This window comes from Arachis ipaensis, chromosome B6 (genome assembly GCF_059453495.1).
Source record: "Arachis ipaensis isolate K30076 ecotype BB chromosome B6, ASM5945349v1, whole genome shotgun sequence".
Taxonomy (NCBI): Eukaryota; Viridiplantae; Streptophyta; class Magnoliopsida; order Fabales; family Fabaceae; genus Arachis; species Arachis ipaensis.
This window is the reverse complement of record NC_142441.1, coordinates 79,154,676-79,179,502: the sequence shown is the minus strand read 5'-3', so window position 1 is coordinate 79,179,502 and position 24,827 is coordinate 79,154,676. Positions and strand designations below refer to the sequence as shown.

General features: G+C 39.2%; 1 protein-coding gene across 1 annotated transcript; it reads right to left on the bottom strand.

The window, feature by feature from the left end:
• Positions 1 to 328: 328 nt before the first annotated feature.
• On the bottom strand, positions 329 to 1,100 carry LOC107648223 (plant/protein). Its single transcript, XM_016352186.3, has one exon. The coding sequence runs from the start codon at positions 937 to 939 to the stop codon at positions 499 to 501; it is 441 nt and encodes a 146-aa protein (XP_016207672.1). The 5' UTR covers positions 940 to 1,100; the 3' UTR covers positions 329 to 498.
• Between the last annotated feature and the right edge of the window lie 23,727 nt (positions 1,101 to 24,827).

The following is a 24,827-nucleotide window of genomic DNA, read 5'->3' as shown; positions in this document are numbered from 1 at the left end:
AAATAAAATAAAAAAGTATAATCCTTTTCTTTTCATACCTTCACAGCAGAGCTTTATTTATATTAGACTCCAGAAGTAAAATGTAATAGTATTTCGATTTAATTTAATAAATTTTTTATCAGAGATATTTATATTTTCAACAATACAATTAGACAAATACTTTATTTTATATTTAAGAAATAAATACAAAAATTATATACTTATACTTCAATTTTTATGTTCTCAAATATTTTTAAAATTTAATTATTATTTATAAAAATTAAAAATCTAACATAATCTCATATTTAATATATTTTTAAATTTATTCTTGCGTTAACATTCTCACAAGTAGGAAAAAGAACTTCACATTTCATTTAACCAGCAGTATTGTAAATATTAGTACAACTTCCAAGTCAAAGCAAAACGAAAACTGAAAAAACTATAGAATCACATGACACACACACCGGAAATTAGCAACAAATTATTGATTGATTGATCAACCATTGATATTGATGAGTGTTAATTATTAGAAGACTGTTGCAAGCGAGGATCAACATCAACCCTAGCAACACCTTTATCCTCCGCAGCTTTGGCCACTTCAACCTCACCCTTCACCAGCTCCCTCAGAACATCTTCCTCCTCATCAACATAGTTTGGATCCTTCTCGTCGATGGCCGCCGGAGCCGCGTTGAGCTCGTTGTCCGCCATGTCAGCAGGACCCTCCCACGTGTACTTCCCTCCACGGCCGGACTTAGGCAGCGGCCTCCCGATTCCGATGCCGTCAGCAGGATGGCGCTCCATGCGCTGTACGCCCTTGTCGACGAGCTTCTTCTCCACGTACTTGACGGTGTCCACGTTGTGCGTTTCGAGTTCGGTCTTCTCCACCTTCTTCCTTCCTTCTTCGTCGCGACTAACCGCTCGAATCGTCACTTTCTCTTGCCTGTCATCGATCGGCTTCATCTTTTCTATTAATTGATCGCTCCTTTTCTTCAATAGTTTCTGTGTTACAATGATTTGTGATGCTCTGCACTGCGTGTTATTGACAGTTTTGTGGTGAGTTGTTTTATATATATAAGTTGTCTGAGTGTCTGGAATGGTTGGAGAAGGAAACTAGAAAGTGCTGGAACGGTAGCAAATGTTTCCGGGGTATGCTAGAAGTATCGGCCACGTGACACAAATCTTGAGTGGCTGTCAACGTGGCGGTAGCTTGTTAATGTCAAAGCATCTGCGCAATTTTTTGACAATTAGCCTGAAAAAAAAAATTAATACAGACAACGGTTACGCAGGACATTTTAGTAGTTTTGATTATTATTTAATTATTATGAATATTAAATTATTTTTAAAAAATAAATTTTATTAATTTATGTGTAAACTCTAAATAATATGAGTATAAATTATATTAATTTATGTATATAAAATTTTGATAAATGTAGGTATAAAAATATATGTAAATATACGTATAAATTATTCTTTATAAAAAAATAATATTTGTTAGTTATGTTTTATAATGGTCTAAGAATACGTTCATTCTTTAGTTATAGAGAGACTTTTAAATCGTAAGGTACTAATTTTAATAAAACTTTATAATCAAGCAAAATAGTTAATCAAGTTGTTATATGTGTGGAAAGTTGCGTATAATCATGGCGAGGGGCATACTGAACCAGAGAAAACTGAGAGTAGAATAAAAAATGAAATCTGCAATAATGATTAGTCACACACATTATAATACTAACCGTCTAATATATATAGCTAAACAATTCTAACTAACTCCTATATAATTTGATATAACTAATTGATGAATCCAATTCACACCCCCATTCAAAAATCGGTGAATTAGTTCTTTTGGCAAGCGCACCAAAATTATCGTCAAGTAATAACCCACAGTAGAGTGGGATCGTATCCACAGAGATTGGCAAATTCGAGCAGTTTTAATTAATTGATGAGTTAGTCAAGCGGATCAATAGGATTGTGAAGTGCAGAATTGTAAATGACATAAATGTAAATGATTAGAATATAAAGAAAAGCAATAAAGTGCAGAAATATAAATGGCAGAATGTAAAGTGCAGAATCATAAATGACTTGAATGTAAATGGGAATGGAGAATTGCTGAATGTAAAATTAAGCTATAAAGAAATGGATAGATAAGAATGGGAAAATTCATTGAGATTGGGAGATGTTGTCTCTTTGGATCAAATCTAGCTTATATCCTCTTCAATCATGCAACTCATTGACCTCTTGGCAATCATGATTGATTGAGCCCCAATCCCTTGGTGACTCAATCTCTCAGATCTTGATCAATAGCCAATTCCTTGGTCTAATTGCTTATGAAGAGAGATATGCTTGGTCCCTGATTATACCACACACCATTATAGGTCCAAGTAGAGGGAGGATTATATGTCACATATCCAAACACCAAAACCCAGATTCTACTCAAGTGTGAGAAGGGATTTCAAGCATGGTTTCATGTTTCCTTTCCCAAGGTTCCATGAAACCCAATTGCATTCAACCTCTTTCCCAAGATAATAATGCTAAGCATTAAGAACCAAATTCCTTCTAGAAAATCAAAGAGAAAATGAAGAGAAGAAGCATTTCACTATTATCAATCCATCAAGTACAACAGAGCTCCCTCTCTCAATGAGAGGGAAGTTAGCTACTCATAGCTCAAAAAGTACTCAAAAGTGAAGTGTAAAAGTGGATCCAAAACTGACTGCTTAACCCCCTCTTCAGTACTCCTTGGGGGTATTTATACTACTCCTAGTAAAATAAAAGAATTACAAAAGTAAAAAAGAAAAATTACATTTTGGAGGAAAAAAAAACACTCAATAAGCGTGACTTCCTAGATGGCGTGTGGCTGGCGCTTTACTGGCGTGTCACGTGCCCTTCATTTTTAGCTTGGCGTGCCACGCCCAATCCTTCAAGTGGCACGCTCATCTCTCTATCAACCTTGGCGTGCCACGCCTTCGAACTCAAGTGGCACATCATAGTGGAATTTTTGTGTTGGCGTGCCACACCTTCGAACTCAAGTGGCACGCCCCTTGCCCTTTTCCACCTTTCTTTGCCTCTGGAAACTTGAACTGGCGTGCCATGCCCAGGGTCTGGCGTGCCACGCCCTTGCTTTATGCTTGGCTAAGCTTCTCTGGAAAGTTGCACTAGCGTGGCACGCCCAGGGTCTGGCGTGGCACGCCCAGGGTCTGGCGTGCCACGCCCCTTTTGTGAGTGAGTGGTTCCTCTGTTTGGCGTGCCACGCCACAAACTCAAGTGGCACGCCCCAATGCTTCTTTGCTCTCTGAATGACACTGGCGTGCCACGCCTGGTTCCTCAAGTGGCACGCCTAAGTGAATAATGGTGAGTGGCGTGCCACGCCTTCGATACCAAGTGGCACGCCCCATGTAATTGGCCTCCTTCATCCTCCCTGGAAACTTATACCAGCGTGCCACGCCCATGATCTTGTCTTGGTTCCAATAGTTGGCGTGCCACGCCTCAGCATTCAAGTGGCACGCCATAGTGACATGCTTGAGTTGGCGTGCCACGCCTTCGATACCAAGTGGCACGCCCAGTCTTCAATTGCCTTCAGCCCCTTCTCTGGATTATTGTACCAGCGTGCCATGCCATGCTGTTCAAGTGGCACGCCCATGGATTCGTGAACTCTTCAGGCTTGGCGTGCCACGCCTGGGTTCTCAAGTGGCATGCCCAAGTGACTTCTTGGAGCTGGCGTGCCACGCCTTCGACACCAAGTGGCACGCCATAGTGGAGGTTCTTCTTGGAATGGTGAGTTGGCGTGCCACGCCCAATCCTTCAAGTGGTACGCCCATAGTAGTTAGTGGGTCAGGCGTGCCACGCCCCTTTTGTGTCCTCCATTGTAGCTCTCTGGAAAAATGTATTAGCGTGCCACGCCCAGTCCCTGGCGTGCCACGCCTTCATGCATGCTTGGACTTCTTCTCTGGACTTTAGTACTGGCGTGCCATGCCTAGTTCCTGGCGTGCCACGCCAGTGTATTTTCATGACATTTGCTCCCAAATGGCACGCCAATTTCACACGTCCAGCTTCTTGTTTGTCTTCTACCCATTTTTTATGCCTTTTTCACCTGAAATTTAGCACAAATCATCTCAAAGTAGTGTACCATAATATTCATCAAATAATGCATGAATTGTACTGATCAAATGAGATTTATACTCTTTTATGGTCATCTTTATGCAAGAAAGAAGGGTAGATGATGCAAGTCATCACAACACCAAACTTAAGCTTTGCTTGTCCCAAGCAAATCAATGTGAGTAAGCCTTTATAACTTGAGACCTTGGCTTTGAGTGATTGCAATACAACTAAGAGTAAGACTAAGTATTCAACACATGTATGAATGTTTTAATGTCACAAAAAACTCTTGGATCCTTGAGGGTTCTTTCAAGTATAGGCTTTAGGGGTCCTTTCTATTGATTGTCACCTTGAAGTAGTAAGGATTGTTTTGCTTCTTTGACCACGACTCTAAGCGTTTTGTCTCAAGACAACCCTTTAATTAGGCTTTCAGTTAGCACTCCCAAACCAGTTGGTTTTAGGATACTAGGTGTTGAGACACCCTTAAGAATTTACTTGCCCAGGTCTCTTCTTGACACAACTTCACCACAAGCATCTACTAAGATCTCTAGTTCTTTTTGAGCTTTTTAATGTTTCTTTTTTTTTCTATCCAGTAGTTGATGCTCAGAGCCTTGGGCCTTTATTGCTTACTACCTCTTGGTTCTATGGATATTCCAGGAACACCCTTTAACCTTCCCTTGTTATACCTTCTAGGACTAGTTGCTTTCCATGACTCAATTTCTTTTTATTTCATCCAATGTTCTACACTTAGTTTCTTATTCCTTAGTTTGTTTGATGATCTCTATTGGCCTTGGTCTCTCTTGATGTTTTTGCACAACTCATAATAACTCTTATGGAGACAAGCTCTACTTTTATTTATGTTGAAATGAAGACTTGAAATACATGGCATTTTCTTTCTTGTAAAAAAAACTCATAAAGACTTCAAACAGGAATTAAAACTAAGCATAAAACACAAACTATCCTAGCATGATTATTTATTTAAAAAGTAAACAAAGCAAAAGCTTAAACAAGATTTCAGAATTTAGAAAATGTCAACCATGGGACTCAACAACCTTGAGCAGCTTCATCTTTAGTTCATTGGCTCCTTCCCTTTGTCCTTCTTCTTGGAGGGGGAGGAGGCACCTTCATCTGGCTTGGAGGAACCTTCTTGTGCTTTGGCATCCTTGGGCTTCCAAAATCCTGCCGTCCTCATATAATTCCTTTCATCTTCCTTATGTTTGGCTAGGATTTCCTCTTGTCTTGCACTTAGCTCTTCCATTCCTTGCATGAAGGTTGGGTATCCTGGGTTTAGAGTGGCCACGGCATTACACAAGTGATTAAGCTTCGCTTGTGTATTGATGTCATACTGCCTCCTGGATATGGTTCTGGCATCATAGAGATGTCTGACTTCGGCCAAGTTCCTCTGTTGCCATTTGCCTTGCTCTACTATTTTGTCCAGTGTATTTCGCACCTCTCTCCAGTCAAATTGTTCTTACTATTCCTTCCTCATATGCTCCCAGTTTCCTTGGAGTTGTTGAATATTTTGGTTAACTTGGCTCTATTATCGTTGTTGAGTTTCTTTAAGTTGATTCACATCTTCCCTCAGGTGGTGTAGGTCTCCCTTCATTTGCTGTACATCTCCTTGCAATTGTTCCCACTTGAATCCCTCTGAAAATTGCTGATATTGGTATTGTGGTGGTGGTTGAAGTGCCAGGAATTGAGGTTGCTCTTCTGCCTCTTCCTCTTCTTGTTGTTGTTGTGGTTCATGAGCATGAGCTATTCGTTCTCTGGTTCTGTTGAGTGGGTGAACAGCTACCACCTTGGCCATCTTTTTGGCATTTATGAACTTGTCTTGCTTCACAAGCACCTCATCAATGATCTTTTCAACTCCAGCCTCATCACATAGCCTCTGTATAATGCTGGGGAATGCCAACCTTGTGTTGTCACTGGTGCTTTTCAGCACTTTGTTGATGTTGTTGGCAATCATCTCCCCCACGTTGATGTTCTCCCTTTCATGATGCTGTAGATGAGCACAGCTCTCTCCTTGGTCACCTCTGAAGTGTTGGATGTGGGGATTAGGGACCTCCTCACAAATTCTAGCCATCTTCTAGCTTGGGGGCTCAAATCTCTTCTCCTCAATTGATTTGGTATCCCATCCTTATCATTTATCCAACAAACATGCATCACACAAATTTCATTCAGGATCTCCTCAAACCCAGGGTCTTGATGCTTCATTCTTTCTTCATAGCTCCGAGTAGAGCTTGTCCTCTTCACCATTAGCATTCTTTCTATGCTAGAGGGGCTGTAGTCGATGGACTTCCCCCTTACATAGCTAATGTAGCCATATTGTTGCCCTGGTTGAGGTACTGCGTTAGCATAGAATTTCCTCACCAAGCTTTCTACCACTTTCCTTGGTGGGTTGCATAGAAGTGACCAACCGCTGTTGTTGATCTCAATGTTGATTTCAATATGCTCATTCCTCCCTAGTTGAAACCCAACTTCTGGAATGATCTCCCTCTCACTCACCCAACCATAGAATTGATTTTGGTTGAATGCGGAGAGGAACTTGTAGTCATTGAAAGAGCTTGAGGATCCAGAGGTTGGTTCCTTGATTTTTGTTTTCTTTGAGACTGAGCTTTTTGGTGGTGCCATTAGGTTGAGAGAGTGTATATGGGATTGTGAAAAAAATGTGTGGGGGTTGCAAGAAAGAGCAAGCAAAATAATGTTTTACTCCAACACCAAACTTAGGACTTGATTGTCCCAATCAAGAAAAAAAAAAAGAAAGAAAGAAGGGGAAAAGATGGTAAAAGATGATAAGAGAAAGAAAGGTGACGGGTGTATGCTCTTCGTGTGTGATTGGGGGTTGTTGAAGTGGGAGAGGAGATGGGGAGGTGAGGCTTTTATAATGGGTGAATGGTGTGGTACGAAGGGTGGGAATTGAAAAGGGTTAAATGTTTTCCCACTTGGGGAGTGGCGCCTAGCGTGGGAAGAGGCGCCAACTCTTTTTTCACATGTCTTCTACGTGTGTTGAGTTTCAAAGTGCAAGTATACTTTGACTTCCTTGCTTTGTGAGTTGTTTACCATGTGGGTCCCATCTTTTCTCCTGAATTTGAAACTGAACCCATTAGTAATGACAAAAGAACCCCTTCACATTCCTTCTCATCAAGAGTGATTTGGATTGCAACTGATGGGTGTCTCTTGGGACACCAAACTTAATTCTTTGGCATCTTAATAAATTGGTTCCATCATTGTGTATTTAATGTGTTCATAAGAATGGAGTAATCATCAATCTTTTTATTTTCTTTTGATTCCAATTCCTCTGAACTCATTAAACCACATTTATGTTCTTACCCAAAGCATTAAGTGCTTTCAAATTAGGTGACTTGGGCTGCTAGGTGATTCTTGGTGGTGGCCACACCAAACTTAATCTCTGGGCTTACTCTTCAAAATCAGGCTATTAATTGTTTGTAAGCCTAGATTAAGTGGGTGGGAGGCCACACCAAACTTAGCAGTTTAGCTAGTTCTTAGCCCATTCACTTATCATGATTTATGCCTTCATCAAGTTGCAGTTCCAAAAATAGAAAGAAATAAAAGAGTGTAAAGAAAATCTAGCTACCAAAGCTAATATCAAACTTTCTAACCTACAATTGTAAAGTAATCCTAATTTGATACCGTAACCTCAAAGTGAGACTGAAAATTAAACTATCTAAAGCAATAGATTTTAAACTACTCTAAGTAAGGCAATTAAATAAAAAAGGATAAAGTGTTGGGGTGCCTCCCAACTAGCGCTTTTTTATTGTCATTAGCTTGGCATTTCTTCGTCTTCAGCTGAGCTTGTAGCTCACTCTCTGCTCCTCTAAGGAGCCTCCCAAGTAGTGCTTGAGTCTATGGCCATTAACAGTAAAAGTTCTCTGAGTCTTGTCCTCCATGAGCTCCACATGACCATAAGGAAACACCTTGAGTATGGTGAAATGTCCTGACCATCGAGACTTAAGTTTTCCAGGGAAGAACTTGAGTCTTGAGTTGTAGAGTAACACCTTCTGTCCTTCAGTGAACTCCTTCTTGCTAACTTTTGGTCATGCCACCTTTTTGTGTTCTCTTTGTAGATTTTTGCATTTTCGTATTCTTGATTTCTAAACTCCTCCAGCTTATTGAGTTGCATTAATCTCTTTTCTCCAGCAGCTTGCTCATCATATTTTAACATTTTTAGAGCCCAAAATGCTCTGTGCTCAAGTTCAACTGGTAAGTGACAAGCTTTGCCATATACCAATTGGTATGGAGACATCCCAATGGGAGTCTTATAGGCTGTCCTGTAGGCCCATAGTGCATCATCCAGCTTCTTTGACCAATCTTTCCTTGAGCTTCCAACAATTTTTTCAAGGATTCGTTTCAGCTTTCTGTTAGAGATTTCAGCTTGCCCGTTGGTCTGTGGGTGGTATGGAGTTGCCACTTTGTGCTTTACTCCATATCTGAGAAGGAGTGTTTCGAGTTATTTGTTGCAGAAGTGTGTCCCTCCATCACTAATGAGAGCTCTGGGAACTCCAAATCTGCTGAAGATGTTCCTTCTCAAGAAGCTTATCACAACCTTATTGTCATTTGTTGTAGTGGCTATGGCTTCTACCCACCTTGAGACATAATCATCAGCCACCAATATATAGCTATTTGAGTAGGAGGTTGGGAAGGGTCCCATGAAATCAATCCCCTATACATCAAATAGCTCCAACTCTAGTATGAATTGCTGTGGCATCTCATTTTTCTTTGTTAGATTACCAGCTCTTTGGCATTCATCACACCTTGACACCATTTCCTTGGCATCCTTAAACATTGTTGGCCAGTAAAATCCGGATTGAAGCACTTTTGCTGCTGTTCTTTCTCCACTGAAGTGACCTCCATATGCGGATCCATGGCACTGCCATAACACTTCCTGCCCTTCTTCATGGGATATACACCTTCTTAGGATTCCATCAGCACACTTTTTGAACAGATAGGGGTCATCCCAGATGTAGTGTTTGGCATCCTTAATCAGCTTCCTCCTCATGTGCTTATTGATGTTGGTTGGTAGCTCCCCAATAGCCTTGAAGTTAGCTATGTCTGCAAACCAAGGGGCTACTCGAATTATCATCAATTGTTCATCAGGGAAGCTTTCATTGACAGCTACTTACTGCATTTTTTCTTCTTGTGGGATCCTTGAGAGGTGGTCAGCTACCTTGGTCTCTGCTCCACTCCTATCATTAATCTCAATATCAAATTCTTGGAGCAGCAGAATCCACCTTATTAGTCTGGGCTTAAATTCTTGTTTGGTAAGCAAGTATTTGAGTGCTGCATGATCACTGAACACAATTACTTTTGAGCCAATAAGATATGATCTAAACTTATCAAAAGCAAAAACTATGGCTAAAATTTCTTTCTCCGTGGTGGTATAGTTCCTTTGATTCTCATTAAGAACCTTGCTAGCATAATAAATGACATGTACTAGTTTGTCTTTCCTCTGTCCTAGAACGGCACCAACAGCAAAATCAGATGCATCACACATTAGTTCAAAGGGAAGATCCCATCTTGGTGGTGCTATAATAGGTGCAGAGGAGAGTTTCTTCTTAAGTTCATCAAAGGCTACCATGCACTCTCTATCAAAAATAAAGGGAGTATTTGAGACAAGTAGGTTGTTAAGGGGTTTTGCAATCTTTGAAAAGTCTTTGATAAACCTCCTATAGAACCCAGCGTGTCCCAAAAAACTTCTGATTGCTTTGACATTGCAAGGTGGAGGTAATTTTTCAATTACTTCCACTTTTCCCTTGTCCACTTCTATGCCATCTTTTGAAATCTTGTGACCAAGAACCACCCCTTCAGTTACCATAAAATAACACTTCTCCCAGTTTAAAACTAGGTTGGTTTCTTGACACCTTTTTAGCACAAGAGCAACATGGTATAGGCAATCAGAATATGAGTTCTCAAATACAGAGAAGTTGTCCATGAATACTTCTATGAACTTTTCAATCATGTCAGAAAAAATGGAGAGCGTGCACCTTTGGAGTGTTACAGGTGCATTGCACAATCCAAAGGGCATTCTCCTATAAGCAAAGACACCATATGGACATGTAAATGAAGTTTTTTCTTGATCCTTGGGGTCTAAAACAATTTGATTGTACCCCGAATACCCATCTAGGAAGCAATAATACTCATGTCCTGCCAATCTTTCAAGCATCTGGTCCATGAAAGGTAGGGGAAAGTGGTCCTTCCGGGTGGCTTCATTAAGTTTCCGGTAATCAATGCACATACACCATCCAGTCACTGTCCTTGTAGGTATCAATTCATTCTTCTCATTTGCCACAACAGTGATCCCTCCCTTCTTAGGAACTACTTGCACCGGGCTTACCCAAGGGCTATCTGAGATGGGGTAGATCACCCCTGCTTGCCACAATTTCAGCACTTCTTTCTGAACCACTTCATTCATAGTTGGGTTCAGCCTCCTTTGTTGTTATCTTGAAGGTTTGGCATCTTCTTCAAGTAAGATCTTATGCATACACATTGAAGGACTAATCCCTTTTAAATCTGCAAGTGTCCAACCTATGGCATCCTTGTGTTGTCTCAACACTTGGATGAGCTCCTCTTCTTGTTCCTTGCTCAGACTTGAATTTATGATCACTGGGTGAGTGTTGTTAGCACCCAGATATGCATATTTCAAGCTGAGTGGCAAGGTCTTCAGCTCTAGTTTTGGTGACTCTGTATCTTTGTTGTATGTGGTGGTTGGCCTGATTGAGTTTCTCATGATTGCTTGTGGTGGTTCTCCATCTGATGCTTGTTCCAGCTCAATGGTTCCTCCACATTGTTCTTTTTCCAATACTTCTTGAATTATCTGTTCCATGGTGTCCACCAGCATGCATTCTCCTATGGATTCCTTGGGGTAACTCATTGCTTTAAAGACATTGAAGACCATTTTCTCTTCATGCAATCTCAAGACTAGTTTCCCTTTCTGCACATCAATGATGGCTCCAGCAGTAGCTAGGAATGGTCTTCCTAGGATAATGGACGTGTTGGCCTCTTCTTCCATGTCCAGCACAACGAAATCAGCAGAGAAAATTAATTCTCCTACTTTCACTAGCAAGTCTTCCACCACTCCATGTGGAAACTTAAATGTTCTATCAGCCAATTGGAGTGCCATTCTTGTTGGCTTGGCTTCTTCAATCTTCATCATTCTCATCATGGTCAGGGACATAAGATTTATGCTAGCTCCCATATCACACAAAGCTTTCTTAATGGTGATATCCCTTATGATGCAGGGGATTTGAAAACTTTCTGGGTCTTTCAGCTTTTGAGGCAGCTTCTTCTGTATGATGGCGCTGCATTTCTCAGTCAATACTATGGTTTCTTTTGCCTCCCAGTTCTTCTTTCTGGTTATAAGCTCCTTCAAAAATTTGGCATAGAGTGGCATTTGTTCTAATGCCTCAGCAAATGGTATGTTGATTTGGAGCTTCTTGAAGATCTCTAAGAACTTAGAGAACTGGCCATCCTTCCCATCTTTTCCTAGTATTTGTGGGTATGGTGCTTTTGGCACATAAGGCTTCAAGACTGATTTTGGTGGAGGTGGAGCAGGGATCTCTCCTTCATCCTTGTTCCCATGCTTTTCTGCAACTTCTTCATGATTGTCTTTGCTTGGGGTTCCTTCCTCTATAACCTTCCCACTTCTTAGAGTAATGGCTTTGCATTCCCCTCTTGGGTTATCCATGGTATCACTAGGAAATGTATGTGTGGGAAGTGGGATTTGCTTGGATAAAATCCCCACTTGTGCTTCCAACTTTGAGATTGCTGCACCTTGATTTTTCAGATTTGACCTGTATTCTTCTTGATTAGCATCTATCCTTCTTTCAGTTTGTGCTTGTCTGTCCATGAGGGTGGAGACTTCCCCTGTAATCTGTGATGACAGTTGTGCTATTGCAGCCTCCATCCTCTCAAAGTTGCTCTTGATTTTGCATTGTTGCATAGTTGAGGATGGTGCATCTTGATTGAGGTTGTTGTGTATGGGTTAGTTACTATGGTATGATGTGTTTTGTGAGTTATGATAGGGTCTATGGTTTCCTATTTGATGGTTTGGATTGTGGTTGGAATGCTGATTTGATGAATAAGGTTTGTTGTGGTCCTGGTTGTGATTTTGTTGATTTCCTCACCAAAAATTTGGGTGGTTCCTCCAACCTGGGTTGTAAGTCTTAGAGTGTGGGTCATATGGTGGTCTGGGTGAGTTGTTCACATAATTAGCTTGTTCCCAGTCACCTTCAGATTCTGGTGTATTCCCTTCTTGTTGAGGGGTTTGGTCTTGAATGACTAAGGCTTGATTACCCTCCATCCTCTTGGTTAAAGCTGCTATTTGAGCTACAATTGCCTTGTTATGAGCTAACAAAGCATCTACAGAGTTGAGTTCTAGCACTCCCTTCTTCTGAGTCCTTTCTGAAGCATAGAAATACTCATTTTCAGCTACAGTCTCAATGACATCTATGACCTCTTCAATGATTTTCTTTTTGTTGAGTGAGCCTCCTGAAGAATGATCCACTGCCTTCTTTGCTTCATAGGATAGCCCCTTATAAAAGATATGTAGTTGTACCACTCATTGAATATTTCTGGTGGGCATCTTCTTGTCAGATCTTTAAATCTCTCCCATGCCTCGTAGAGTATTTCTCCATCTTGTTGTCTGAAGGTTTGCACCTCAGTTCTCAGCCTATTGATTCTTTGTGGAGGGTAAAATCTTGCAAGAAATCTGTTCACGACCTCCTCCCATGTAGTTAGGCTATCCTTGGGGAATGACTCCAACCACTTTACTGCTTATCTCTGAGTGAGAAAGGGAACAAAAGTAGTTTGTAGATGTCAGGGTGTACCCCGTTGGAATTTACAGTATCACTTATCCTCAAGAATGTGCTGAGATATTGATTAGGGTCTTCTTGGACACTTCCTCCATATGAGCAATTATTCTGAACAAGTGTGATAAGCTGAGGCTTCAACTCAAAATTATTGGCATGAATTGTTGGCTTTAGGATGCTGCTACCATAATTTCCTGGGTTTGGGTTGATGTAGGAGTCTAAGACTCTCCTTTCTTGCCCATCATGATTTACTGGGCCTTCTCTAGCATGGTTGTGAGCTTCTTCTTCATGGTGGTTCTCCATATTCTCCTCCATGTCTGTTTCAAAATACTCTTCCTATTCCTCAGCACCAACGACTCCCTTCTCTCTTACTTCCCTCCTTAATCTAAGGAAGGTCCTCTCAGGTTCAGAATCAAAGGAAGTTGAAGCCCCGCTTCTTCTACCTGTCATACAACCAACACGGCAAAAAAGTAAGAAAGAAAATGAATGAAGAAATTACTCTTGTTAGAGTGGTTGTTAGTATGAGTGGTGCAATTAATCAAACAGTTAGAAGAGTGGAAATATGGATGATGAATAAAATAATCAAAGAAGAAAGAAACAGGACTCAAAATAAAAAAATAAAAGGTGCTAAATAAAATAAAACAACAAGGAATCTAAATTGCTTAATCTAGCTCTCCAATCAATTTAATCACTGTCAAATTTAAGCCAATCACGGGTAACAGCGCCATAAAACTTGATGAATCCAATTCACACCCCATTCAAAAATTGGGGAATTAGTTCTTTTGGCAAGCGCACCAAAATTATGGTCAAGTAATAACCCATAGTGGAATGGGATCGTATCCATAGAGATTGGCAAATTCAAGCAGTTTTAATTGATTGATGAATTAGTCAAGTAGATCAATAAGATTGTGAAGTGCAGAATTGTAACATAAATATAAATAACTAGAATATAAAGAAAAATGATAAAGTGCAGAAATGAAAATGGCAGAATGTAAAGTGCAGAATCATAAATGACTTGAACGTAAATGGGAATGGAAAATTACTGAATGTAAAATAAAACTATAAAGAAATGGATTGATAAGAATGGGAAAATTCATTGAGATTGGGAGATGTTGTCTCTTTGGATAAAATCTAGCTTATATCCTCTTCAATCATGCAACTCATTGACCTCTTGGCAATCATGATTGATTGAGCCCCAATCCCTTGGTGACTCAATCTCTCAGATCTTGATCAATAGCCAATTCCTTGGTCTAATTGCTCAAGAAGAGAGATATGCTTGGTCCCTGATTATACCACACACCATTATAGGTCCAAGTAGAGGGAGGATTATATGTCAAATATCCAAACACCAAAACCCAGTTTCTACTCAAGTGTGAGAAGGGATTTCAAGCATGGTTTTATGTTTTCTTTCCCAAGGTTCCCATGAAACCCAACTGCATTCAATCTCTTTCCCAAGATAATTGAACACTAAGCATTAAGAACGAAATTCCTTCTAGAAAATCAAAGAGAAGATGAAGAGAAGAAGAATTTCACTATTATCAATCCATCAAGTACAATAGAGCTCCCTCTCTCAATGAGAGGGAAATTAGCTACTCATAGCTCAAAAAGTACTCAAAAGTGAAGTGTAAAAGTGGATCTAAAACTGACTGCTTAACCCCTTCTTCAGTACTCCTTGGGGGTATTTATACTACTCCTAGTAAAATAAAAGAATTACAAAAGTGAAAAAGGAAAATTACATTTTGGAGGGAAAAGAAGATCAACAAGTGTGATCTCCCAGCTGGCGTGTGTTTGGCGCTCTAGTGGCGTGTCACGTGCTCTTTGCTTTTAGCTTGGCGTGCCACGCCCAGCCCTTCAAGTGGCATGCTCGTCTCTTTAACAACCTTGGCGTGCCATGCCTTCGAGCTCAAGTGGCACGCCCTAGCCTTTTTCCTTTTCCCTTGTCCTCTGGAAACTTGAACTAGCGTGGCACGCCCAGGGTCTGGCGTGCCACGCCCTTGCTCTATGCTTGGCTAAGCTTTTCTGGAAAGTCGAGCTAGCGTGGCACGCCCAGGGTCTGGTGTGCCACACCCCTTTATGAGTGAGTTGTTCCTCTGTTTGGCATGCCACGCCACGAACTCAAGTGGCACGCCCCAATGCTTCTTTGCTCTCTGAATGGCACTGGCGTGCCATGCCTGGGATTCAAGTGGCACGCCTAAGTGGAGAATAGTGAGTGGCGTGCCACGCCTTCGATACCAAGTGGAATACCTCTCTGGAAACTTATACCAACGTGCCACGCCTAAAGGTTGGTGTGCCACGCCCATGATCTTGTCTTGGTTCTAGTAGTTGGCATGCCACGCCTCAGCCTTCAAGTGGCACGCCATATTGACATGCTTGGGTTGGGCTGCCATGCCTTCGACACCAGGTGGCACACCTAGTCCTTGCTTTTGTTATCTTTGTGCATTGGCGTGCCATGCCTGGTTGCTCAAGTGGCACGCCTAAGTGAGGTTGAGAGGTTGGTGTGCCACGCCTTCGACTTCAAGTAGCACGCCCAGTCTTCAATTGCCTTCAGCCCCTTCTCTGGATTATTGTACCAGCGTGCCATGCCATGCTGTTCAAGTGGCACGCCCATGGATTTGTGAACTCTTCAAGCTTGGCATGCAACGCCTGGGTTCTCAAGTGGCACGCCCAAGTGACTTCTTGGAGCTGGCGTGCCACGCCTTCGATACCAAGTGGCACGCCATAGTGGAGGTTCTTCTTGGAATGGCTAGTTGGCGTGCCACACCCCTTTGCTCAAGTGGCACGCCCATAGTAGTTGATGGGTTAGAAGTGCCACGCCCAACCTGGCGTGCCACGCCCCTTTCATTTCTGCCATTGTTGCTTCCTGAAATTTTGTACTAGCGTGCCATGCCCAGTCCCTGGTGTGCCACGCCCATATGCATGCTTGGATCTCCCCTCTGGAATTTAGTACTGGCGTGCAACGTCTAGCTCCTGGCGTGCCACGCCAGTGCATTTTTGTGGTGTTTGCTCCCAAGTGGCACGCCAGTTTCACACGCCCAGCTTCTTGTTTGTCTTCTACCCATTTTTGATGCCTTTTTCACCTGAAATTCAGCACAACTCATCTCAAAGTAGTGTACCATAATATTCATCAAATAATGCATGAATTGTACTGATCAAATGAGATTTATGCTCTTTTATGGTCTTCTTTATGCAAGAAAGAAGGGTAGATGATGCAAGTCATCACTAATTATAGCTAATTCAGGAAGGCAAGTTAAAACATAACAAATTTAACAGGCTAGCATAAATAATAATTACTATAAACCACTTATATCATGCAACACCCTCCTGTAAGTTTGTTGGATTGGGCGAGAAGATGTTCAATAATCCAAGCTTAGAGTATGCAATGAGGAAAGAGTTAGGTGCCAACGGCTTCATCAAGATATCGACAACCTGATTAGTAGTGGATATTGGCAGTAGATGTAGCAAGCCTTCTTGCAGTTTGTCTCGCACAATATGATAATCGGCCTCGACGTGAAAAATTGGGTTAGTAGCAATGTTGATGGCATAATTGTTGTCACAATAAAGATTGATAGCCTTTGTAATCGGTGCTCCCAAAGTCCTTTAGAACATAGATTAGCCACTGTGCCTCTCTAGTTGCAAAAACAAGCACCCTATATTTGGCTTCAGACGATGAGGCAGCCACTGTCAGCTGTTTCTTGCCCTTCCAGCTTATAATGGATGGACCAAGATAAAAGCAGTATGCAAAAGTAGATCTCCTAAAATCAGGTCAGCCTGCCCAATCTGAATCTGAAAATCCGATGAGACTAAGATGTGAATTCACAAAAAAGAAAAGTCCTAAAGCTGGTGACCCTTTAACATATCTCAACACCCTATGTGAAGCTTTCATGTGTCCAATGGTGGGAGATTCCAAAAATTGACTGAGCCTAGGGACTTGCGTTAAACTCTTAGCTACCAAACGTGCCTTGTGCCTCTCAACACTCCCATCCATGTGGTATTTCACCTTGAACATCGACTTGCAACCTATTGCCTTCTTACCAGGTGGTAAAGAACTTAGCCTCCAAGTTTTGTTTTCATCTAGAGCTTGCAATTCAGCTTTAATGGCTTCTTGCCATCATGGTCAAAAGACTGCATCTTTATAGCATTTAGACTCCACATTTTGGATGGCAAGAGAATATGCGAGATGCATTGGAGAAAGTTTTTCATACAATAGAAAATCTGAGATCGGGTATCGTTGAAAACAAAGTTGGCTTCTGCATTGGGAACTATTGATAATTTTGCATTCATAATCTTTCAAATATGCAGGAGATTTTGAGATTCTGGTGGATCTTCTTATCACAGCATTTTCAGGCAATATAATTTGTTGTGTGGGTAGGATTATATCATTTCCTTCATTGTCTATAGATGATAAAAAATCAAAATGATCATCAATATCAGGGTAATTTATTAAATCATCAGAATTATTGGACTCATGCAAAACATTCTTTTGTTCCAAATTATCATTATGCCATGATGCACGTTGACCTAAGTGGGAATTATTAGTGCTAGAGTGAACATTGCTATTATTATTTATGCCTAGAACCTAAATTTGTATGCCCTCTAAAAAGCTGAAATCAAAGTTATTATGAGACATGTGTGAATTGTGATGATTAGGCATGGTGTGCGCAACCCTGAAGTGTGAATATTTTGTGAATTTTCATAAGGAAAATGATTTTCATAAAATTGTACATCTCTGAACATGAAGATCTCTCTATTTTGTAAATCAAACAATAAGTAGCCTTTTGTTCCCTACCTAAATCCAAGGTGTACCCATTTTCTTGCTCTTGGATCTAGCTTAGCTCTATGCTGAGTGAGACTAGTCGCATATGCCAAACAGCCGAAAACTTTGATGTTGGACAAGTCAGGTAATTGATAAACCCCAATTTTAGGATTTATCTTGTGTAGAACTTCTTGGATTTTATCAATATTTTTCACACTTATTGATATAAATTGCATGTTTTTGTGTTTCCTTCCTAATTATGCTTCATGGTTTAAAACATACTTCTTTAACCTTAAAAATGCTAAATTTTAATCCTCTTCCATTACCACTCGATATCGTGATGTGTTTGTTAAGTGGATTCAGGATCTATAGGGCAGGAATGGCTTAGAATATGGAAAGGAAGCATGCAAAAGAGGAAGGAACATGAAGAATGGAGCTTTGGAGACGTTGGTGCCCACGCGCATGCGTGACTGACGCGTACGCATGGTTTGGCGTAGCATTGACTGACGCGCACACTTGCTTGACGTGTACGCATGGCTTGAGGAATTCACTTGACGCGCATGTGTGGCCGACGCGTACGCGTGACGTCTAACATGTGACTCATTAATAGAAAACGTGACAGGCGATTTCTGAGGGACTCCAGGCCCAAATCCAACTTGCTTCTTCATGGAAATGACCCAAGGATTGATGGGGGAAAGGGGGTAATGAATCATACACAACATACACATAATTTTAGCTAGTTTTTGGTTCTTATTTTCTAGAGACAGAAACTCTTACTTCTCTCTAGATTTAGTTTGTTGTTGATCATCTTGTGTTGAATTTCTGAATTGGGTCTTGTTGAATTGAGTTTTAATTGTTCAATCTTAATTTCTTTAGTTGTAATTTGTTTGGATCTTGTGTTAGAATTTTGTTTCCTCTTTATTTCCCCTTTTCTTCTCATTTTATGAACTTTGTTGATTTTGAATTTCTATTAGTGCATTGATGTTTCCTATGATTGATAGTGTTATTTGAGTTGTTTTCTATTGTTAATCGTTAGTGGATGATTGTAATTTCTGATTAATTTTGTAATTTAAATATATCTTTAGTTAGTGCCTACCATGTGTTTGATAAAATATTTCCTTTGATTATGGAGTAGTTTTCTATACTCTTGGCCTAGGCTAAAGGAATTGGGTGACCTTGAGTCATTGAGTCTAATTGAATTGGTGATTGAGAACCCTTAGTGGTCAAATTGATACCCATTGACACTAATCTACTACTAAGCCAATTGGTAGATGGATTAGGACTTATGAGTTAAAGTTAATCAAGCCTATTTGACATAATTCACTTGTAGAAGTAGACTTAATGGGCTTGGTTCCTCATAATTGTCAATATATGGTTATTAGATAAGGATGGTGATCCTAATTCCTATGCCTTAGCCAAGAGTTCTTTTTATAATTCATATTTGAAACCCAAAATTCCCAATTACTTGATTCGTGTTATAGTTAGTTTAGTTGTTTACTTAGTCCTAGAATAGAAGTAGATTTATATGTTACCTTGTTAGATTTCACTTACTTATACCTTGCTTTAATTGCTTTAATTTAGTTTCTTGCACTTTAAATTCTCATGCATGCTAAGCTTTAGTAGTTTAAATTCTTGTTTATGACTACCAACCCGGAATCCTAACCAATCTTGATGCACATGTTTGCTCATTCTCTTAAGGACGACCCGAGACTAATACTCTCGGTTACTTTTTATTGGTGTTGAACTTGTGACAACCATATCAAAATCTGATCGAACGGTTATTTGACGGTTTAGGATTATACTATGACATGATCTTTGTTTGATAAAATCTAGACCGGCGATAAACTTCACATCAAATTTTTGGCGCCGTTGCCGGGGAATGGTTGCAATGTGTGCTTTGATATTGGTTATGTGAATATGTGAATATTATAGATAGTTTACTTGCTATCATTAGTTTGTTTTTAGTTTAGATTTTCTTTAATGCATGAGCTATGATTTCTAAGTTGAATGACTCGGTCTCAACCAGATTTTAGCTTAGCCAAGTTTGATCCCAAAATTGAAAGAACCCTACTTCATACTCGGCAAGCTAGACGTTGGTTGGATTACACGGCTGGTGCTTCGACCTCTCTTGAGGAACCTTCCAAAATACTAGACCGAATCGAGAGTGATCTAGAGTTTACATTCAATAAAGGAACTTCTTATTCCTCTGTTAGTACTACTGATATATCCTTGAATACTACAGGTGAAAACCACATGACGGAGCCGCGTAGGATTACCTTGCATGAGCAAGGAGCATCGGATCTCATTCTTCAACCGTTGCAAGCTAGGTATCTGAATCTTGATCCCAATTTTGAGTTGAAGAATTTTAAGTACCATGGACTACCGGGCCAAGACCCCATTAGGCACTTGAGAGACTTTTCAAGTAGCTTGCTCTACGGCTCAAAGGCATGGTGTTGATGAGATTGCTATCATGGTTTTTGCTTTCCCCTTCTCTCTTGAGGGGCAAGCTAAGGAGTGGTTCTACTCCCAATCTGATGAAGTGGTGACTGAATAGGATCTATTGAGAAGAGAGTTCTTAGATAAGTTCTTTCCTCCGGAGAAGACTGACTACATCTGGAAGGAAATTTCCGGTATAATGCAAAGAAACCAAGAAACACTCTATGAAAATTGGACTCGATTTAAGAGGCTGTTTGAATCTTGTTCACATCATAGGTTAGATACTCATTTGCTCATTAGCTATTTCACTGGAGGTCTTTGTGCACTGGATAAGAGATTGCTCACCGCCTCTAGTGGTGGTTCTCTTTCTATGTACAAGACGACGGCGGAAGCATGGAGTTTGATCAATGATGTCGCCGAAGCTGCCCAACATGTGAGAGTGAGGAACAATCCTCCCAAGAGTATGGTAGAAGCACTTTCGTCCGACTTGGCTTTGAGTAGAGTGTTTGGAGAAATGACCACTCTCCTCAAGGAGATTCACCAAGGACAAAAGGCATCTCATTCAATCCAAGCCATCTAAGCCCCTCCTCAAATCCTCCAACTTGAAGGACCTCCTAGAGTGTGTGGTTTATGCTCTAGTACCTCACACTACACCAACCAATGCCATGAAGTCCAAGAGGATTACAGTCTTTCGGTAGCCAACAACTACAACAACTGTCCACCCTATTAATCTCAAGGTCAAAGCAATTACTCCCATGGTAATAGCTCTAATCAAGGGTGGAGGGACAATACTCAAGGAAACAACCACAATCAAAGATGGAACCAAGGCAACTCATCTTCTCAATACCACAACAACAATCAACCTTCTTCCTAATACCAAAACAATACCTACCAAGCTAATGAGCAGATATTTTATACGCATTTTGACATCATTTTCATATAGTTTTTAGTAGTTTTTATTTAGTTTTTATTGAGTTTTTATAGGTTTTAGTGTTAAATTCACATTTATAGATTCTACTAGGAGTTTTTGTGTTTTTGGTCAATTTCAGGTAATTTCTGGCTGAAATTGAAGAGCTGGAGCAGAAGTCTGATTCAGAGACAGAAAAAGCACTGCAGATGCTGTCCAGATCTGATCTGCTTGCATTCAAAAGCACTTTTCTAGAACTAGAGAAGTCCAAATGGAGCGCTCTTAACGGCTATGGAAAGCTGACTTCTAGAGCTTTCCAGCAATATATAAAGTCCATACTTTGCTTCGTATTTGAAGGCCCAAAACTAGCGTCCAACGCCAGCTACCAGCACTCCTTCTAGGCGTCCAACGCCCAAGGAGCAGAGCCCAATGTCCAAACGCCCCAAAAGGACTCCCTAGCTGGCGTTCCACATCCAAGAGACCTCATAGCACGTGGATCTCATCAAGCTCAGTCCAAACACTCACCAAGTGGGCCCTAGAAGTGGATTTTAGCACTAAAAAGACTATTTTACCCTTACCAGTCATTAGTTTAGTATTTAAGGGATTTAATTCATGTTATACGCACACTATTCAGCATTATTTTCATTTTATCATTGTATTCTTCCTCAGTATGAGTTTCTAAACCTCCTAGGTTGAGGGGAGGAGCCCTGCTGAGTCCTATGAATTAATAAAAGTAATATTGTTTCTCTTTGATCCGTGTTTGATTAATTCTAAGATGTATATTCATACTTCATCGTGGTGAATAGGTTGATCTAATCAGTTAGCTCTGTGCATCACATTAAGACGAACATGCCTGACAAACACCCACATCTACTTGGGTCAGACTGCGTCTTTCACTGGACAAGGACGACCAATAGCTTGAATATACATCTCTCAAACGGCTAATCCACGACTTCGTTGAGGACTTAACAAGACATCAGTTCAACCAATTTTCAGGGAGATTAGGGTCTCTGCGGTAGAGGCTAGAACCCAAATATGCAGAATTCTCCGATCCGGAAGATCTGACCTTATCTGTGGCGTTTTGAGTAGGATCATTAAGGAGGATAGCCTACAGGAACTTCACCCTCAAGTAGAAATGGATCCACACTAGCCCTGGGGTTCACATCCAAAGGAGTATTGGCAGCTACTCAAACCAGTGTCAGTCACATACAGCCTGCCATTGAAGAAATCACTCACAAGCAAGGAGAGCAGTAGTACCAGAGTTAAGTCAGAAAGGCAAAGCAACTCCAACTCTCAACTCTATTCCCAGCATATAATTCCAAATAGCTAATCCAATTGGTTTTACCCCTTTCAACATTTATGACATTTTATCTATCAACCTTCAAATCAAAGAACTCCTTCTGATTCCGCCTGACTAAGACCTGTAAGATAATCATAGCTTACTTCAAGCCACAATCCTCGTGGGATCAACCCTGACTCGCTTAGGTATTACCTGGATGACCCAGTGCACTTGCTAGTACAATAGTACGAAGGTGTGGGGATTCGTGCTCACCAAGTTTTTGGCGCCGTTGCCGGGGATTGTTGAGTTTGAACAAACTGAAGGATTGTCTTGCTCCCTAGATCAAGTACTTTATTTCTTGATCATTTTTAATTTAGTTTTTATTTTATTTGAATCCTTTATTTTTATTTTCTTCTTCTCTGATTTTCTAAAGATTTAAAAACATTTTTCAAAAATATTTTTCTTTTCTTTATTTAATTTTTGTTCTTGATTTGAGTCTTTGTTTACGTTCTTATTGAGTTTTTTACTTTTATATTATTTTTTTCTATTTTTCAAAAAATTCTAAAAAAAAATCTTTCAAAAATATTTTTCTTTCGGCATTAATCTTAATCTTTCTATTTGAGTCTTTTTGTTTGTGTTCTTGGTTAAACTTTTCAAAAATTCTGAGTTCTTTTTTCTAAAATTTTGAAATTCAGTGTCTTTTGGTTTGAAGCTTGTTTAATCTTTAAGTTGGGTGTTTGAATCTTTTATTTTGTTCTTGGTTAAATTTTTGTGACCCTTGAGTCTTTGTATTTATTAATTACAGACATTTTCGATTTTTGGGTATCTTCCTTTCAAAAAGATTTTTAAAAATAATTTTTCTTTGGTTAAATCTTGTTTCAAAATTTTAAGTTTGGTGTTTTTATTTTATTTTTCTTTGTATTTTTTGAAAATTTTGTTTTAGTTTTCTAAAAATTTTAAGTTTGGTGTTCTTGTTATGTTCATGTGTTCTTTGAGTCTTTGAGTTTTGTTCTTGGTGTTCTTGTTAGTCTTTAAAGTGTTCTTGAGTTTTATTCGTGTTTTGATTTTAAAATTTTTAAAGTTTGGTGTCCCATTGTGTTTTACATTCAAATTTTCAAAAATTTGGTGCACTAGATCTAAAAATTTTAAGTTTGGTGTCTTTTACTTATTTTTCTCTCTCTCTTCATGAAATTCAAAAGTAAAAAAAAAATATCTTTTCTATTTTTATTTTAACATTATTTTCGAAAATTTCATTTAAAAATTCAGATTTTAATTTTAAAATTTTTTATCTTATCTTATCTTAATTTTAAAATTCAAAAATCAAATCTTTTCAAAATCAAAAATTATATCTTTTACAAAATATTATCTTATCTTATTTCAAATTTAAAATTTCAAAATTCAATTTCAAAATCCAAAATTTAACTTTCAAATTTCAATTTTCAAAATCAAATCTTTTCAAAATTCAAATCTTTTTCAAAATTTAAAAATTCAAATTTCAAAATTTAAAATTTCAAATTCAAATTTCAAAATTCAAATTTCAATTTTGAAATTCAAAATTTAATTTTCAAATTTAAAGTTTAAAATTTGAATCTTTTTAATTTTAAAACTTATCTTTTTTTAACTTTCTTATCTTATCTTATCTTACCTAACTTATCTTATCTTTTCTATCTTGTCTTTTCTTTTTAGATTTTAAAATCAAATCTTTTTCAAAACTTTTTAATTTCTTATCTTATCTTTTTTCTAATTTCAAATTTTAATTTCTCATCTTATCTTTTCTTATCCTCTATCTTATTTTTAAAATTCAAATCTTTTCTTAATTAATCACTTCTTTCTCTCTCTTCTTTTTCAAAACGTGTTAACTAACTTCTTTCTTCTAATTTTTGAAAATTCTCTTCTTCTTCCCTCTTTTCTATTTTTGAAATTTAGTAATAAAACTTTAATTTCTTTTTTTTATTTTTGGTTTAAATAAAAATATTTTAATTATTATTTATCTTCTCTATTTCTATCTATTCTTCAACTCCTTCTATCTTCTTCCTTCTTCATCTTCTACCTTTCTTAATCATGAACCCAAGTGGGAATGAAGAGTTCAGAAGAACTCTGGGATCTTATACAAATTCGAATGCTGACTTCTATGGAAGAAGTATCAGCATACCTCAAATCAGAGCTAGTAGCTTTGAATTAAACCCTTAACTTATTACTCTGGTGCAACAAAACTGCCAGTATTTTGGGCTTCTTAATGAAGAACCTACAGAATTCCTGACAGATTTCCTAAGGATTGCTGACACAGTACACAGTGAGGGAGTAGACCAAGAGGTCTACAGATTATTGCTTTTTTACATTTGCAGTAAAGGACCAAGCAAGAAGATGGTTGGATAACCAACCTAAAGCTAGTTTAAAAACTTGGAAACAATTAGTGGACAAGTTTTTAAACCAATACTTTCCCCCAAGAAAGGTGACCCAGCTGAGACTGGACATCCAAGGCTTGAAATAAGGAGATGGTGAATCTCTTTATGATGCCTGGGAGAGGTATAAGAGGATGCTAAGAAAATGTCCCACTGA